Genomic DNA, 18638 nt, shown 5'->3' on the forward strand with positions numbered 1-18638 from the left:
AGTTAAAGCCCTCATAACCGCGCACTAGTGGTACATCATTCATGATTCTTTCTGGGTTCTTTGGAAGCTGACGTTCCTCTTCAGACAAACTTACAGTCGTCAGATCATCTGACAGACTGAGATCATGGTGGGCCGTGTTTGGATCTAAAATGATGGGAAAGAACTGCACCAGTCTCTTCATGTTGGTCCAGATGTTGAAGGCCAGGTTTCCCAGATGTTTGGCCTGGTCTATCAGAGCTCCTGGTTCCAGCTGTGGCTCCTCCTCCAGCAGGGGGCAGCGCTGCACTCTCTCCACTGCAGCCTTGTATTTGAGCAGGAAGGAGACGTCTGGCGCTCTGAGCTGCTCCTCTGTGGCTCTGATGCTTTCTGACAGAGCTTCTATCTCTCTGCTCACAGCCGCCATCTTGTCCTTCATCCTCTGAGTCTTCTGCTCCTCTTCCTCCTCCAGAGCCTTCATCCGGGAGTTCTGCTGTTGTGAAAGGAAGTCATGCAGTTTTAAGAACTGTTCATCAATTAGCTTTGTCGTGTGGAGAGACTGATCTTTGATGTGAGCCAAAGTCAAATCACAACTATCTTTAAAACCTTTCAAGAGCTTCAGTCTGTCTTTCAAAGGACTCAGAGACTTCTGCAGATTCTCCTTGAGATCTGTTGTTGCTTCTTCCATTGGTTTAAAGTGGTGGTTTCTATGAGCGGCCGAGTCCCGACACACCACACAGACCGGCTGCTGGTCAGTCAGACAGAACAGTTTGAGTCTCTCTGAGTGCACTCGACACTCCTGCTCTTCTGGAGTCTTCTGCTCTCTTTGCTGGACATAGGCCTCACACAGGTTCCTCAGAGCCAGGTTTCGTGGAGGGTCGCTCCTGGAGGATCTTCTTTTACAAACGGGACACTCCTGTGTGGGCTTCTCTCTCCACCAGCTCCTCAGACAGTCTTTACAAAAGCTGTGGCTGCAGCTCAACACGACAGGCTCCTTTAAGATGTCCTGACAAATAGAGCAGGTCAAGTCCTCTGCTGGTTTATGGCCAATAAAGATGATAAAATGTAAATGTTTGGGTGGTTTTAGTTTAAGTTTTAAGAATCAGATCAGAAGATCAGACCACATTTAGTGACCAATTTAGGCAGAAATGTGAAAAATTCCTTCCGTACTTACTTTTTCTTCCCACTGTAGTGTTGCCGTACAGCATGACCCAATATGATAAATTAGGATGATTTTTGACTCTGATTCACACAAGTTCAGTTCTGGCTCATTTACACTGAGCTTGTGCAGGAGGTTGAGAGATACCGGCTAGATATAGTCGGGCTCGCCTCCACGCACAGCTTGGGTTCCGGATCCCAACTCCTGGAGAGAGGCTGGACTCTCCATGTTTCTGGAGTTGCCCGCGGGGAGAGGCGGCGGGCTGGGGTGGGTTTGCTCATATCCCCCCAGCTCAGCCGCCACGTGTTGGAGTTCACCCCGGTGGACGAGAGGGTCGCGTCCCTACGCCTTCGGGTCGGGGACAGGTCTCTCACCGTTGTCTCGGCCTACGGGCCCAACATCGGTGCAGAGTACCCGGCCTTCTTGGAGTCCCTGGGAGGGGTACTAGATAGTGCTCCGACTGGGGACTCCATTGTTCTACTGGGGGACTTCAACGCCCACGTGGGTAACGACAGTGAGACCTGGGAGGGAGTGATTGGGAGGAACGGCCTCCCCGATCTGAACCCGAGTGGTGTTCTGTTATTGGACTTCTGTGCTAGTCACAGTTTGTCCATAACGAACACCATGTTCGAGCACAAGGGTGTCCATAAGTGCACGTGGCACCAGGACACCCTAGGCAGGAGGTCGATGATCGACTTTGTAGTTGTGTCGTCTGACCTCCGGCCGCGTGTCTCGGACACTCGGGTGAAGAGAGGGGCGGAGCTGTCAACTGATCACCACCTGGTGGTGAGCTGGATCCGCTGGCAGGGGAGGAAGCCGGTCAGACCTGGCAGGCCCAAGCGTGTTGTGAGGGTCTGCTGGGAACGTCTGGTGGATCCCTCTGTCAGTGGGGTCTTCAACTCCCACCTCCGGAAGAGCTTCACCCAGATTCCGGGGGAGGCGGGGGACATGGAGTCAGAGTGGACTCTGTTCTCCTCCTCCATTGTCGATGCGGCTGCTCGTAGTTGTGGCCGTAAGGTCTCTGGTGCCTGTCGCGGCGGCAATCCCCGAACCCGGTGGTGGCGCCCGGAAGTAAGGGATGCCGTCAAGCTGAAGAAGGAGTCCTACCTGGCCTTGTTGGCTTGTGGGACTCCTGAGGCAGCTGAGAGGTACCGGCAGGCCAAGCGTGCTGCGGCTCGTGCGGTCGCAGAGGCTAAAACTCGTGTCTGGGAGGAGTTCGGGGAGGCCATGGAGGAGGGCTATCGGTCGGCCTCGAGGAGATTCTGGCAAACCGTCCGGCGTCTCAGGAGGGGGAAGCAGTGCTTCACCAGCACTGTTTACAGTGCGGGTGGGGGGCTGCTGACCTCGACTGGGGATGTCGTCGGGCGGTGGAAGGAGGACTTCGAGGACCTCCTCAATCCCGTCGTCACGTCTTCCGATGAGGAAGCAGAGGCTGGGGACTCGGAGGTGGGCTCGCCCATCACCGGGGCTGAAGTCACCGAGGTGGTGAGAAAGCTCCTCGGTGGCTCCGGGGGTGGATGAGATTCGCCCTGAGTACCTTAAGTCTCTGGATGTTGTAGGACTGTCTTGGCTGACACGTCTCTGCAACATCGCGTGGCGGTCGGGGACAGCGCCCCTGGACTGGCAGACCGGGGTGGTGGTCCCTCTCTTTAAAAAGGGGGATCGGAGGGTGTGTTCCAATTACAGAGGAATCACCCTCCTTAGCCTCCCCGGTAAGGTCTACTCCAGGGTGCTGGAGAGGAGGATCCGGCCGATAGTTGAACCTCGGATCCAGGAGGAACAATGCGGTTTTCGTCCTGGTCGTGGCACACTGGACCAGCTCTATACCCTCCGTCGGGTACTCGAGGGTTCGTGGGAGTTCGCCCAACCAGTCCACATGTGTTTTGTGGATCTGGAGAAAGCGTTCGACCGCGTCCCTCGTGGTGCCCTGTGGGGGGTGCTCCGGGAGTATGGGGTCCGGGGCCCTCGTGGTGCCTGTGGGGGGGGCTCCGGGAGTGTGGGGTCCGGGGCCCTCGTGGTGCCCTGTGGGGGGTGCTCCGGGAGTATGGGGTATGGGCTCCGGGAGTATGGGGTATGGGCTCCTGCTGCTGACCGCAGCAGGAGCTTGGTTCGCATAGCCGGCAGTAAGTCAGACCTGTTCCCGGTGCGTGTTGGTCTCCTCAGGGCTGCCCTTTGTCACCGGTTCTGTTCATTACTTTTATGGACAGAGTTTCTCGGCGCAGCCGGGGGCCGGAGGGTGTCCGGTTTGGGAGCCTCAGAGTCTCATCTCTGCTGTTTGCGGACGATGTTGTTCTGATGGCTCCAACGAACCAGGACCTCCAGCTGCTCTGGGGTGGTTTGCAGCCGAGTGTGTAGCGGCCGGGATGAGGATCAGCACCTCCAAACCCGAGGCCATGGTTCTCCTTCCCCTCTACAGGTCGGTGGGGAGTCCTTGCCTCAAGTGGAGGAGTTCAAGTATCTCAGGTCTTGTTCTCAGTGAGGGACGGATGGAGCGTGAGATCGACAGAGGATCGGTGCGGCGTCAGCAGTGATGCGGTCGCTGTATCGGTCTGTCGTGGTGAAGAGGGAGCTGAGTCGACCCCGCCCTCACCTATGGTCATGTGATCCTCACCTGTGGTCATGTGATCCTCACCTATGGTCATGTGATCCTCACCTATGGTCATGTGATCCTCACCTATGGTCATGTGATCCTCACCTGTGGTCATGTGATCCTCACCTATGGTCATGTGATCCTCACCTATGGTCATGTGATCCTCACCTATGGTCATGTGATCCTCACCTATGGTCATGTGATCCTCACCTATGGTCATGTGATCCTCACCTATGGTCATGTGATCCTCACCTATGGTCATGTGATTTGGGTCATGACCGAAAGGACGAGATCGCGAATACAAGCGGCCGAAATGAGTTTCCTTCGCAGGGTGGCTGGAGGAGCTCATTTACCCGGGAGGAGCTCGGAGTAGAGTCGCTGCTCCTTCACGTGGAAAGGAGCAGCTGAGGTGGCTCGGGCATCTGTTCCGGATACCTCCTGGTCGCCTCCCGCGGGAGGTGTTCCAGGCATGTCCTAGTGGGACAAGGCCTCGTGGACCCAGGACACGCTGGTGGGACCATGTCTCCGAGCTGGCCTGGTGTGGCCTCGGGGTCAGAACAGCTGGAGGAGGTGTGGCCTCGGGGTCAGAACAGCTGGAGGAGGTGTGGCCTCGGGGTCAGAACAGCTGGAGGAGGTGTGGCCTCGGGGTCAGAACAGCTGGAGGAGGTGTGGCCTCGGGGTCAGAACAGCTGGAGGAGGTGTGGCCTCGGGGTCAGAACAGCTGGAGGAGGTGTGGCCTCGGGGTCAGAACAGCTGGAGGAGGTGTGGCCTCGGGGTCAGAACAGCTGGAGGAGGTGTGTGTGGATCAGACAGAAAATGGATGGTCACAAAATTCAGAGAAAAATGACTTTATTTTTCCACATCGTCAGAAAAAAAAACTGTTGAGTTTTCAGTAAACGTGACAATGTTTCAGCCTGAGTTTAAATCAAAATCACACAGATCTGAGACGCCCTCCCGACCGGGGAGGTGTTCGCCTATTGTACATGTTTTGGTCAGAGTACATACAAATGAATACTTTGGTGATTTAAATACAAGGACTTCAGAATGTGTTCTCGTGTCAGCAGCAAAGTAAGAAATACTTTTACTCCAGTACAATGTTTACTCGAGTATAAAGTAACCATTTAAATAAAGTTTAGGAACTGGTGTTAAACTGTCGCAACACCTTTAGGTTATGTGATGTCAGGAGCCTGTTGTACATGTTTTGTTTCAGACACTGCTCTGAATGTAGTGAAGTAAAAGTGTAAAGTATTAATCGTAAAAAGTATTTCCTCACGAGGCACAAATGTTGGTTCAAAAGGTTTGGTAAAAACACGACTAAACTTCACAAACGTTTAGTCCAAATAAATAAAAACACGAGAGTAGAAACATAAAGCACACGTGAGTTTAAATAAATAAATAACACGAGAGTAGAAACATAACACGTGAGTTTAAATAAATAAAAACACGAGAGTAGAAACATAACACGTGACTTTAAATAATAACACGAGAGTAGAAGCATAAAGCACACGTGACTTTAAATAAATAATAACACGAGAGTAGAAACATAAAGCACACGTGACTTTAAATAAAAACACGAGAGTAGAAACATAAAGCACACGTGACTTTAAATAAATAATAACACGAGAGTAGAAACATAAAGCACACGTGAGTTTAAATAACACGAGAGTAGAAACATAAAGCACACGTGAGTTTAAATAAATAATAACACGAGAGTAGAACATAAAGCACACGTGACTTTAAATAATAACACGAGAGTAGAAACATAAAGCACACGTGAGTTTAAATAACACGAGAGCAGAAACATAAAGCACACGTGAGTTTAAATAAGAGGAACCGTCTCATGAACCACAGCCGCCTGTGTTTGTTACTGAGCAGTTTGTGCGTTAAAGACTTTTAGCTTCAAATTACTTAAAGTAAATGTTACGACACGTTTGAGCCGTGTTTGGCCCGTGTTTGACCCGTGTTTGAGCCGTGTTTGAGCCGTGTTTGAGCCGTGTTTGAGCCGTGTTTGAGCCGTGTTTGAGCCGTGTTTGAGCCGTGTTTGAGCCGTGTTTGAGCCGTGTTTGTCCCGTGTCTGTCCCGTGTTTGAGCCGTGTTTGTCCCGTGTTTGAGCCGTGTTTGAGCCGTGTTTGAGCCGTGTTTGTCCCGTGTCTGTCCCGTGTTTGAGCCGTGTTTGTCCCGTGTTTGAGCCGTGTTTGAGCCGTGTTTGAGCCGTGTCTGTACCGTGTCTGTCCCGTGTTTGAGCCGTGTTTGTCCCGTGTTTGTCCCGTGTTTGAGCCGTGTTTGAGCCGTGTTTGAGCCGTGTTTGAGCCGTGTTTGTCCCGTGTTTGATCCGTGTTTGAGCCGTGTTTGGCCCGTGTTTGAGCCGTGTTTGAGCCGTGTTTGAGCCGTGTTTGTCCCGTGTTTGTCCCGTGTTTGAGCCGTGTTTGAGCCGTGTCTGTCCCGTGTCTGAGCCGTGTTTGAGCCGTGTTTGAGCCGTGTTTGAGCCGTGTTTGAGCCGTGTCTGAGCCGTGTTTGAGCCGTGTTTGTCCCGTGTTTGAGCCGTGTTTGAGCCGTGTTTGAGCCGTGTTTGAGCCGTGTTTGAGCCGTGTTTGAGCCGTGTTTGAGCCGTGTTTGAGCCGTGTTTGAGCCGTGTTTGAGCCGTGTTTGAGCCGTGTTTGTCCCGTGTTTGAGCCGTGTTTGAGCCGTGTTTGAGCCGTGTTTGTCCCGTGTTTGAGCCGTGTTTGTCCCGTGTTTGAGCCGTGTTTGAGCCGTGTTTGAGCCGTGTTTGAGCCGTGTTTGAGCCGTGTTTGTCCCGTGTTTGAGCCGTGTTTGAGCCGTGTTTGAGCCGTGTTTGTCCCGTGTTTGAGCCGTGTTTGTCCCGTGTTTGAGCCGTGTTTGAGCCGTGTTTGTCCCGTGTTTGAGCCGTGTTTGTCCCGTGTTTGAGCCGTGTTTGAGCCGTGTTTGAGCCGTGTTTGAGCCGTGTTTGTCCCGTGTTTGAGCCGTGTTTGAGCCGTGTTTGAGCCGTGTTTGAGCCGTGTTTGAGCCGTGTTTGAGCCGTGTCTGTCCCGTGTTTGAGCCGTGTTTGTCCCGTGTTTGAGCCGTGTTTGAGCCGTGTTTGAGCCGTGTTTGTCCCGTGTTTGAGCCGTGTTTGTCCCGTGTTTGAGCCGTGTTTGAGCCGTGTTTGAGCCGTGTCTGTCCCGTGTTTGAGCCGTGTTTGAGCCGTGTTTGAGCCGTGTTTGTCCCGTGTTTGAGCCGTGTTTGAGCCGTGTTTGAGCCGTGTCTGTCCCGTGTTTGAGCCGTGTTTGAGCCGTGTTTGAGCCGTGTTTGTCCCGTGTTTGAGCCGTGTTTGAGCCGTGTTTGAGCCGTGTTTGAGCCGTGTTTGAGCCGTGTTTGAGCCGTGTTTGTCCCGTGTTTGAGCCGTGTTTGTCCCGTGTTTGAGCCGTGTTTGAGCCGTGTTTGAGCCGTGTTTGAGCCGTGTTTGTCCCGTGTTTGAGCCGTGTTTGAGCCGTGTTTGAGCCGTGTTTGTCCCGTGTTTGAGCCGTGTTTGAGCCGTGTTTGAGCCGTGTTTGAGCCGTGTTTGAGCCGTGTTTGTCCCGTGTTTGAGCCGTGTTTGTCCCGTGTTTGAGCCGTGTTTGTCCCGTGTTTGAGCCGTGTTTGTCCCGTGTTTGTCCCGTGTTTGTCCCGTGTTTGAGCCGTGTTTGAGCCGTGTTTGAGCCGTGTTTGAGCCGTGTTTGAGCCGTGTTTGAGCCGTGTTTGAGCCGTGTCTGTCCCGTGTTTGAGCCGTGTTTGAGCCGTGTTTGAGCCGTGTTTGAGCCGTGTCTGTCCCGTGTTTGAGCCGTGTTTGAGCCGTGTTTGAGCCGTGTTTGTCCCGTGTTTGAGCCGTGTTTGAGCCGTGTTTGAGCCGTGTTTGAGCCGTGTTTGAGCCGTGTTTGAGCCGTGTTTGAGCCGTGTTTGAGCCGTGTTTGAGCCGTGTTTGAGCCGTGTTTGAGCCGTGTCTGTCCCGTGTTTGAGCCGTGTTTGAGCCGTGTTTGAGCCGTGTTTGAGCCGTGTTTGAGCCGTGTTTGTCCCGTGTTTGAGCCGTGTTTGTCCCGTGTTTGTCCCGTGTTTGAGCCGTGTTTGAGCCGTGTTTGAGCCGTGTTTGAGCCGTGTTTGTCCCGTGTTTGAGCCGTGTTTGAGCCGTGTTTGAGCCGTGTTTGAGCCGTGTTTGTCCCGTGTTTGAGCCGTGTTTGTCCCGTGTTTGAGCCGTGTTTGAGCCGTGTTTGAGCCGTGTTTGAGCCGTGTCTGTCCCGTGTTCGAGCCGTGTTTGAGCCGTGTTTGTCCCGTGTTTGAGCCGTGTTTGTCCCGTGTTTGAGCCGTGTTTGTCCCGTGTTTGAGCCGTGTTTGTCCCGTGTTTGAGCCGTGTTTGTCCCGTGTTTGAGCCGTGTTTGTCCCGTGTTTGTCCCGTGTTTGAGCAGTGTTTGAGCCGTGTTTGAGCCGTGTTTGAGCCGTGTTTGAGCCGTGTTTGTCCCGTGTTTGAGCCGTGTTTGTCCCGTGTTTGAGCCGTGTTTGAGCCGTGTTTGTCCCGTGTTTGAGCCGTGTTTGTCCCGTGTTTGAGCCGTGTTTGAGCCGTGTTTGAGCCGTGTTTGAGCCGTGTTTGTCCCGTGTTTGAGCCGTGTTTGTCCCGTGTTTGTCCCGTGTTTGTCCCGTGTTTGAGCCGTGTTTGAGCCGTGTTTGAGCCGTGTTTGTCCCGTGTTTGAGCCGTGTTTGAGCCGTGTTTGAGCCGTGTTTGAGCCGTGTTTGAGCCGTGTTTGAGCCGTGTTTGAGCCGTGTTTGAGCCGTGTTTGAGCCGTGTTTGAGCCGTGTTTGTCCCGTGTTTGAGCCGTGTTTGAGCCGTGTTTGTCCCGTGTTTGAGCCGTGTTTGTCCCGTGTTTGAGCCGTGTTTGAGCCGTGTTTGAGCCGTGTTTGAGCCGTGTTTGTCCCGTGTTTGAGCCGTGTTTGTCCCGTGTTTGAGCCGTGTTTGTCCCGTGTTTGAGCCGTGTTTGTCCCGTGTTTGTCCCGTGTTTGTCCCGTGTTTGAGCCGTGTTTGAGCCGTGTTTGAGCCGTGTTTGTCCCGTGTTTGTCCCGTGTTTGAGCCGTGTTTGTCCCGTGTTTGAGCCGTGTTTGTCCCGTGTTTGAGCCGTGTTTGTCCCGTGTTTGAGCCGTGTTTGTCCCGTGTTTGAGCCGTGTTTGTCCCGTGTTTGAGCCGTGTTTGAGCCGTGTTTGAGCCGTGTTTGAGCCGTGTTTGTCCCGTGTTTGAGCCGTGTTTGAGCCGTGTTTGAGCCGTGTTTGTCCCGTGTTTGAGCCGTGTTTGAGCCGTGTTTGAGCCGTGTTTGTCCCGTGTTTGAGCCGTGTTTGAGCCGTGTTTGAGCCGTGTTTGTCCCGTGTTTGAGCCGTGTTTGAGCCGTGTTTGAGCCGTGTTTGAGCCGTGTTTGAGCCGTGTTTGAGCCGTGTTTGAGCCGTGTTTGAGCCGTGTTTGAGCCGTGTTTGAGCCGTGTTTGAGCCGTGTTTGAGCCGTGTTTGAGCCGTGTTTGAGCCGTGTTTGTCCCGTGTTTGTCCCGTGTTTGTCCCGTGTTTGTCCCGTGTTTGTCCCGTGTTTGTCCCGTGTTTGAGCCGTGTTTGTCCCGTGTTCGAGCCGTGTTTGTCCCGTGTTCGAGCCGTGTTTGTCCCGTGTTTGAGCCGTGTTTGTCCCGTGTTTGAGCCGTGTTCGAGCCGTGTTCGAGCCGTGTTCGAGCCGTGTTCGAGCCGTGTTTGAGCCGTGTTTGAGCCGTGTTTGAGCCGTGTCTGTCCCGTGTTCGAGCCGTGTTTGAGCCGTGTTTGTCCCGTGTTTGAGCCGTGTTTGTCCCGTGTTTGAGCCGTGTTTGTCCCGTGTTTGAGCCGTGTTTGTCCCGTGTTTGAGCCGTGTTTGTCCCGTGTTTGAGCCGTGTTTGTCCCGTGTTTGTCCCGTGTTTGAGCAGTGTTTGAGCCGTGTTTGAGCCGTGTTTGAGCCGTGTTTGAGCCGTGTTTGAGCCGTGTTTGAGCCGTGTTTGTCCCGTGTTTGAGCCGTGTTTGAGCCGTGTTTGAGCCGTGTTTGAGCCGTGTTTGAGCCGTGTTTGAGCCGTGTTTGAGCCGTGTTTGAGCCGTGTTTGAGCCGTGTTTGAGCCGTGTTTGTCCCGTGTTTGAGCCGTGTTTGAGCCGTGTTTGTCCCGTGTTTGAGCCGTGTTTGTCCCGTGTTTGAGCCGTGTTTGAGCCGTGTTTGAGCCGTGTTTGAGCCGTGTTTGTCCCGTGTTTGAGCCGTGTTTGTCCCGTGTTTGAGCCGTGTTTGTCCCGTGTTTGAGCCGTGTTTGTCCCGTGTTTGTCCCGTGTTTGTCCCGTGTTTGAGCCGTGTTTGAGCCGTGTTTGAGCCGTGTTTGTCCCGTGTTTGAGCCGTGTTTGAGCAGTGTTTGAGCCGTGTTTGTCCCGTGTTTGAGCCGTGTTTGAGCAGTGTTTGAGCCGTGTTTGAGCCGTGTTTGAGCCGTGTTTGTCCCGTGTTTGAGCCGTGTTTGAGCAGTGTTTGAGCCGTGTTTGAGCCGTGTTTGAGCCGTGTTTGAGCCGTGTTTGTCCCGTGTTTGAGCCGTGTTTGTCCCGTGTTTGAGCCGTGTTTGAGCCGTGTTTGTCCCGTGTTTGAGCCGTGTTTGTCCCGTGTTTGAGCCGTGTTTGAGCCGTGTTTGAGCCGTGTTTGAGCCGTGTTTGTCCCGTGTTTGAGCCGTGTTTGTCCCGTGTTTGAGCCGTGTTTGTCCCGTGTTTGAGCCGTGTTTGTCCCGTGTTTGTCCCGTGTTTGTCCCGTGTTTGAGCCGTGTTTGAGCCGTGTTTGAGCCGTGTTTGTCCCGTGTTTGAGCCGTGTTTGAGCCGTGTTTGAGCCGTGTTTGAGCCGTGTTTGAGCCGTGTTTGAGCCGTGTTTGAGCCGTGTTTGAGCCGTGTTTGTCCCGTGTTTGTCCCGTGTTTGAGCCGTGTTTGAGCCGTGTTTGTCCCGTGTTTGAGCCGTGTTTGAGCCGTGTTTGAGCCGTGTTCGAGCCGTGTTCGAGCCGTGTTTGAGCCGTGTTTGAGCCGTGTTTGAGCCGTGTTTGAGCCGTGTTTGAGCCGTGTTTGAGCCGTGTTTGAGCCGTGTTTGAGCCGTGTTTGAGCCGTGTCTGTACCGTGTTTGTCCCGTGTTTGAGCCGTGTTTGAGCCGTGTTTGAGCCGTGTTTGTCCCGTGTTTGAGCCGTGTTTGAGCCGTGTTTGAGCCGTGTTTGAGCCGTGTTTGAGCCGTGTTTGAGCCGTGTTTGAGCCGTGTTTGAGCCGTGTTTGAGCCGTGTTTGTCCCGTGTTTGAGCCGTGTTTGAGCCGTGTTTGTCCCGTGTTTGAGCCATGTTTGAGCCGTGTTTGAGCCGTGTTTGAGCCGTGTTTGTCCCGTGTTTGTCCCGTGTTTGAGCCGTGTTCGAGCCGTGTTTGAGCCGTGTTCGTCATGAGGAGCTTGGATCAAACCCAGGACAAACAAACAGACGTCGAGCGCAAAACAACCTGAACCTTGTGTTTTATAAATGAAAGATCTTCTTTATTACAGGATGAATTTCCACAGTTTTACGGCTCAGTCAATAATACTAGAATTATCTCAGATTTTCACCCACGTTAACTGAGCACATTTTCTCCAGTTCAGCTTTACCCAAATCTAATAGATTCCCGACTGGAGAGAAACAGAGCAACTCTTCATTTGTTGCTTTTCTGTTTTGTTTCATCCTCATTTTTGTTTCTACATTGACACTTTTTTAAAGACGCTTTTAGATTTGGGTGAAGCCGCCCTGGGCACAGGAAGTGATGTCACCAGGAAGTGACATCACCAGTAGAAGGAGCGGGACAGGAAGTTGGCGGCGGCGCCCAGCCATCCGGCCCCGCCCTCTCCAGAGCCCACACACGTCACGGCTCGATCCGGGTCCAGGGACGGACTCTCGTCTTCAGGCAGATACTCGGGCAGGTCCTGGACCTGATCCACGCCCTCCAGGGACCCGTCAGGGAAGGAGAGCAGCACCTGCCAATCAGAAGCAGAGGGTGGGGTCAGGGGGCGGGGTCAGAGGGCGGGGTCAGGTCCTGGACCTGATCCACGCCCTCCAGGGACCCGTCAGGGAAGGAGAGCAGCACCTGCCAATCAGAAGCAGAGGGCGGGGTCAGGGGGCGAGGTCAGAGGGCGGGGTCAGGGGTCAGGGGGCGGGGTCAGAGGGCGGGGTCAGGTCCTGGACCTGATCCACGCCCTCCAGGGACCCGTCAGGGAAGGAGAGCAGCACCTGCCAATCAGAAGCAGAGGGCGGGGTCAGGGGGCGGGGTCAGGGGGCGGGGTCAGAGGGCGGGGTCAGAGGGCGGGGTCAGGTCCTGGACCTGATCCACGCCCTCCAGGGACCCGTCAGGGAAGGAGAGCAGCACCTGCCAATCAGAAGCAGAGGGCGGGGTCAGGGGGCGGGGTCAGAGGGCGGGGTCAGAGGGCGGGGTCAGGGGTCAGAGGGCGGGGTCAGGGGGCGGGGTCAGGGGTCAGGGGGCGGGGTCAGAGGGGGGCAGAGGGTGGGGTCAGGGGGCGGGGTCAGGGGTCAGAGGGCCGAGTCAGAGGGCAGAGGGGGCGGGGTCAGGGGTCAGAGGGCGGGGGCAGAGGGCGGGGTCAGGGGGTGGGGTCAGGGGGCAGAGGGTGGGTTTAGAGGGCGGGGTCAGGGGGCAGAGGGCGGGGTCAGGGGGCAGAGGGGGGCGGGGTCAGAGGGGGTCAGAGGGTGGGGTCAGAGGGGGTCAGAGGGCGGGGTCAGGGGGTGGGGTCAGGGGGCAGAGGGCGGGGTCAGAGGGCAGAGGGCGGGGTCAGGTCCTGGACCTGATCCACGCCCTCCAGGGACCCGTCAGGGAAGGAGAGCAGCACCTGCCGATCAGAAGCAGAGGCGGGGTCAGAGGGCGGAGTCAAGGGGCAGAGGGCGGAGTCAGGGGGCAGAGGGTGGGGTCAGAGGGCGGGGTCAGAGGGCGGGGTCAGAGGGCGTGGATCAGGTCCTGGACCTGATCCACGCCCTCCAGGGACCCGTCAGGGAAGGAGAGCAGCACCTGCCAATCAGAAGCAGAGGCGGGGTCAGGGGGCGGAGTCAGGGGGCGGGGTCAGAGGGCGGGGTCAGGTCCTGGACCTGATCCACGCCCTCCAGGGACCCGTCAGGGAAGGAGAGCAGCACCTGCCGATCAGAAGCAGAGGGCGGGGTCAGGGGGCGGGGTCAGGGGGCGGGGTCAGAGGTCAGAGGGCGGGGTCAGAGGGCGGGGTCAGGTCCTGGACCTGATCCACGCCCTCCAGGGACCCGTCAGGGAAGGAGAGCAGCACCTGCCGATCAGAAGCAGAGGGCGGGGTCAGGGGGCAGAGGGCGGGTCAGAGCGCGGGGTCAGGGGGCAGAGGGCGGGGTCAGGGGTCAGAGTGCGGGGTCAGGGGGTGGGGTCAGAGGGCGGGGTCAGGGGTCAGAGGGCGGGGTCAGGGGGCGGGGTCAGAGGGCGGGGTCAGGGGTCAGAGGGCGGGGTCAGGGGGTGGGGTCAGGGGTCAGAGGGCGGGGTCAGGGGGTGGGGTCAGGGGGCAGAGGGCGGAGTCAAGGGTCAGAGGGCGGGGTCAGAGGGCAGAGGGCGGGGTCAGGGGGGGGCAGAGGTAGGGGTCAGGGGGCGGGGTCACAGGGCAGAGGGCGGGGTCAGAGGGCAGAGGGCGGGGTCAGGGGGCAGAGGGCGGGGTCAGAGGGCAGAGGGCGGGGTCTGGGTCAGAGGGCGGGGTCAGGGGGCAGAGGGCGGGGTCTGGGTCAGAGCTACCTCCTGTCCATCGTCTCCTTTCACGACCTGCTGGGCCGTCATCACCTGCGTGGAAGCGATCGCCGACGCCAGAGTCTGAAACACATGAAACATACGACTGTACCGGGCTGTAAGTCTCTAACATACGTCTGTACCGGGCTGTAAGTCTCTAACATACGTCTGTACCGGGCTGTAAGTCTCTAACATACGACTGTACCGGGCTGTAAGTCTCTAACATACGTCTGTACCGGGCTGTAAGTCTCTAACATACGACTGTACCGGGCTGTAAGTCTCTAACATACGTCTGTACCGGGCTGTAAGTCTCTAACATACGACTGTACCGGGCTGTAAGTCTCTAACATACGACTGTACCGGGCTGTAAGTCTCTAACATACGTCTGTACCGGGCTGTAAGTCTCTAACATACGACTGTACCGGGCTGTAAGTCTCTAACATACGTCTGTACCGGGCTGTAAGTCTCTAACATACGACTGTACCGGGCTGTAAGTCACTAACATACGACTGTACCGGGCTGTAAGTCACTAACATACGACTGTACCGGGCTGTAAGTCTCTAACATACGTCTGTACCGGGCTGTAAGTCTCTAACATACGACTGTACCGGGCTGTAAGTCACTAACATACGACTGTACCGGGCTGTAAGTCTAACATACGACTGTACCGGGCTGTAAGTCACTAACATACGACTGTACCGGACTGTAAGTCACTAACATACGACTGTACCGGGCTGTAAGTCTAAACATACGTCTGTACCGGGCTGTAAGTCTCTAACATACGTCTGTACCGGGCTGTAAGTCTCTAACATACGACTGTACCGGGCTGTAAGTCTCTAACATACGTCTGTACCGGGCTGTAAGTCTCTAACATACGACTGTACCGGGCTGTAAGTCTCTAACATACGTCTGTACCGGGCTGTAAGTCTCTAACATACGACTGTACCGGGCTGTAAGTCTCTAACATACGACTGTACCGGGCTGTAAGTCTCTAACATACGTCTGTACCGGGCTGTAAGTCTCTAACATACGACTGTACCGGGCTGTAAGTCTCTAACATACGTCTGTACCGGGCTGTAAGTCTCTAACATACGACTGTACCGGGCTGTAAGTCACTAACATACGACTGTACCGGGCTGTAAGTCACTAACATACGACTGTACCGGGCTGTAAGTCTCTAACATACGTCTGTACCGGGCTGTAAGTCTCTAACATACGACTGTACCGGGCTGTAAGTCACTAACATACGACTGTACCGGGCTGTAAGTCTAACATACGACTGTACCGGGCTGTAAGTCACTAACATACGACTGTACCGGACTGTAAGTCACTAACATACGACTGTACCGGGCTGTAAGTCTAAACATACGTCTGTACCGGGCTGTAAGTCTCTAACATACGACTGTACCGGGCTGTAAGTCTCTAACATACGACTGTACCGGGCTGTAAGTCTCTAACATACGTCTGTACCGGGCTGTAAGTCTAAACATACGTCTGTACCGGGCTGTAAGTCTAAACATACGTCTGTACCGGGCTGTAAGTCTCTAACATACGACTGTACCGGGCTGTAAGTCTCTAACATACGTCTGTACCGGGCTGTAAGTCTAACATACGTCTGTACCGGGCTGTAAGTCTCTAACATACGTCTGTACCGGGCTGTAAGTCTAACATACGACTGTACCGGGCTGTAAGTCTCTAACATACGTCTGTACCGGGCTGTAAGTCTCTAACATACGTCTGTACCGGGCTGTAAGTCTCTAACATACGTCTGTACCGGGCTGTAAGTCTCTAACATACGACTGTACCGGGCTGTAAGTCACTAACATACGTCTGTACCGGGCTGTAAGTCTCTAACATACGACTGTACCGGGCTGTAAGTCTCTAACATACGACTGTACCGGGCTGTAAGTCTCTAACATACGTCTGTACCGGGCTGTAAGTCTCTAACATACGACTGTACCGGGCTGTAAGTCTCTAACATACGACTGTACCGGGCTGTAAGTCTCTAACATACGACTGTACCGGGCTGTAAGTCTCTAACATACGTCTGTACCGGGCTGTAAGTCTCTAACATACGTCTGTACCGGGCTGTAAGTCTCTAACATACGTCTGTACCGGGCTGTAAGTCTCTAACATACGTCTGTACCGGGCTGTAAGTCTCTAACATACGTCTGTACCGGGCTGTAAGTCTCTAACATACGACTGTACCGGGCTGTAAGTCTAACATACGACTGTACCGGGCTGTAAGTCACTAACATACGTCTGTACCGGGCTGTAAGTCTCTAACATACGTCTGTACCGGGCTGTAAGTCTCTAACATACGACTGTACCGGGCTGTAAGTCTCTAACATACGACTGTACCGGGCTGTAAGTCTCTAACATACGACTGTACCGGGCTGTAAGTCTCTAACATACGTCTGTACCGGGCTGTAAGTCTCTAACATACGTCTGTACCGGGCTGTAAGTCTCTAACATACGTCTGTACCGGGCTGTAAGTCTCTAACATACGTCTGTACCGGGCTGTAAGTCTCTAACATACGACTGTACCGGGCTGTAAGTCTCTAACATACGACTGTACCGGGCTGTAAGTCACTAACATACGTCTGTACCGGGCTGTAAGTCTCTAACATACGTCTGTACCGGGCTGTAAGTCTCTAACATACGTCTGTACCGGGCTGTAAGTCTCTAACATACGTCTGTACCGGGCTGTAAGTCTCTAACATACGTCTGTACCGGGCTGTAAGTCTAAACATACGTCTGTACCGGGCTGTAAGTCTCTAACATACGTCTGTACCGGGCTGTAAGTCTCTAACATACGTCTGTACCGGGCTGTAAGTCTCTAACATACGACTGTACCGGGCTGTAAGTCACTAACATACGACTGTACCGGGCTGTAAGTCTCTAACATACGACTGTACCGGGCTGTAAGTCTCTAACATACGTCTGTACCGGGCTGTAAGTCTCTAACATACGTCTGTACCGGGCTGTAAGTCTAACATACGTCTGTACCGGGCTGTAAGTCTCTAACATACGACTGTACCGGGCTGTAAGTCTCTAACATACGACTGTACCGGGCTGTAAGTCTCTAACATACGTCTGTACCGGGCTGTAAGTCTCTAACATACGACTGTACCGGGCTGTAAGTCTCTAACATACGACTGTACCGGGCTGTAAGTCTCTAACATACGTCTGTACCGGGCTGTAAGTCTCTAACATACGACTGTACCGGGCTGTAAGTCTCTAACATACGTCTGTACCGGGCTGTAAGTCTCTAACATACGTCTGTACCGGGCTGTAAGTCTCTAACATACGACTGTACCGGGCTGTAAGTCTCTAACATACGACTGTACCGGGCTGTAAGTCACTAACATACGACTGTACCGGGCTGTAAGTCTCTAACATACGTCTGTACCGGGCTGTAAGTCTCTAACATACGTCTGTACCGGGCTGTAAGTCTCTAACATACGTCTGTACCGGGCTGTAAGTCTCTAACATACGACTGTACCGGGCTGTAAGTCTCTAACATACGACTGTACCGGGCTGTAAGTCTCTATCATACGTCTGTACCGGGCTGTAAGTCTCTAACATACGTCTGTACCGGGCTGTAAGTCTCTAACATACGACTGTACCGGGCTGTAAGTCTCTAACATACGACTGTACCGGGCTGTAAGTCTAAACATACGTCTGTACCGGGCTGTAAGTCTCTAACATACGACTGTACCGGGCTGTAAGTCTCTAACATACGACTGTACCGGGCTGTAAGTCTCTAACATACGACTGTACCGGGCTGTAAGTCTCTAACATACGTCTGTACCGGGCTGTAAGTCTCTAACATACGACTGTACCGGGCTGTAAGTCTCTAACATACGTCTGTACCGGGCTGTAAGTCTCTAACATACGTCTGTACCGGGCTGTAAGTCTCTAACATACGACTGTACCGGGCTGTAAGTCTCTAACATACGACTGTACCGGGCTGTAAGTCTCTAACATACGTCTGTACCGGGCTGTAAGTCTCTAACATACGTCTGTACCGGGCTGTAAGTCTCTAACATACGTCTGTACCGGGCTGTAAGTCTCTAACATACGACTGTACCGGGCTGTAAGTCTCTAACATACGACTGTACCGGGCTGTAAGTCTCTAACATACGACTGTACCGGGCTGTAAGTCTCTAACATACGACTGTACCGGGCTGTAAGTCTCTAACATACGACTGTACCGGGCTGTAAGTCTCTAACATACGACTGTACCGGGCTGTAAGTCTCTAACATACGTCTGTACCGGGCTGTAAGTCTCTAACATACGACTGTACCGGGCTGTAAGTCTCTAACATACGACTGTACCGGGCTGTAAGTCTCTAACATACGACTGTACCGGGCTGTAAGTCTCTAACATACGACTGTACCGGGCTGTAAGTCTCTAACATACGACTGTACCGGGCTGTAAGTCTCTAACATACGACTGTACCGGGCTGTAAGTCTCTAACATACGTCTGTACCGGGCTGTAAGTCTCTAACATACGACTGTACCGGGCTGTAAGTCTCTAACATACGACTGTACCGGGCTGTAAGTCTCTAACATACGTCTGTACCGGGCTGTAAGTCTCTAACATACGTCTGTACCGGGCTGTAAGTCTCTAACATACGACTGTACCGGGCTGTAAGTCTCTAACATACGACTGTACCGGGCTGTAAGTCTCTAACATACGTCTGTACCGGGCTGTAAGTCTCTAACATACGACTGTACCGGGCTGTAAGTCTAACATACGACTGTACCGGGCTGTAAGTCTCTAACATACGACTGTACCGGGCTGTAAGTCTCTAACATACGTCTGTACCGGGCTGTAAGTCTCTAACATACGACTGTACCGGGCTGTAAGTCACTAACATACGACTGTACCGGGCTGTAAGTCTCTAACATACGTCTGTACCGGGCTGTAAGTCTCTAACATACGACTGTACCGGGCTGTAAGTCTCTAACATACGTCTGTACCGGGCTGTAAGTCTCTAACATACGACTGTACCGGGCTGTAAGTCTCTAACATACGTCTGTACCGGGCTGTAAGTCTCTAACATACGTCTGTACCGGGCTGTAAGTCACTAACATACGACTGTACCGGGCTGTAAGTCTAAC

General features: G+C 53.9%; 2 protein-coding genes across 2 annotated transcripts; both read right to left on the bottom strand.

The window, feature by feature from the left end:
- Nucleotides 1-34: 34 nt before the first annotated feature.
- LOC306982801 (E3 ubiquitin-protein ligase TRIM35-like) lies at nt 35-1184 on the bottom strand (the record flags this gene model as incomplete). Its single annotated transcript, XM_079583249.1, has 2 exons — nt 35-1011; nt 1151-1184. Coding segments are annotated over 2 exons (1011 nt in total), but the record flags the coding sequence as incomplete, so codon positions are not given.
- A 10345-nt stretch (nt 1185-11529) lies between these two features.
- Nucleotides 11530-13612, bottom strand: LOC306982802 (armadillo repeat-containing protein 1-like). The gene is made up of 2 exons (XM_079583250.1): nt 13517-13612; nt 11530-11744 (listed from the first exon to the last, which is right to left on the bottom strand). Exons 1-2 carry the CDS (start codon nt 13607-13609, stop codon nt 11553-11555), a joined length of 285 nt encoding a protein of 94 aa, XP_079439376.1. The 5' UTR covers nt 13610-13612; the 3' UTR covers nt 11530-11552.
- Nucleotides 13613-18638: the final 5026 nt, after the last annotated feature.

This window comes from Gobius niger, assembly GCF_951799975.1.
Source record: "Gobius niger genome assembly, contig: SCAFFOLD_232, whole genome shotgun sequence".
NCBI classification, from domain to species: Eukaryota; Metazoa; Chordata; class Actinopteri; order Gobiiformes; family Gobiidae; genus Gobius; species Gobius niger.

Coding starts and splice junctions, on each gene's coding strand:
- LOC306982802 (XM_079583250.1), bottom strand. CDS start 13,609: ATGTTTCATGTGTTTCAGACTCTGGCGTCGGCGATCGCTTCCACGCAG. Junction 11,745..13,516: donor AAGGAGACGATGGACAGGAG/GTAGCTCTGACC, acceptor TCTGATTGGCAG/GTGCTGCTCTCCTTCCCTGA.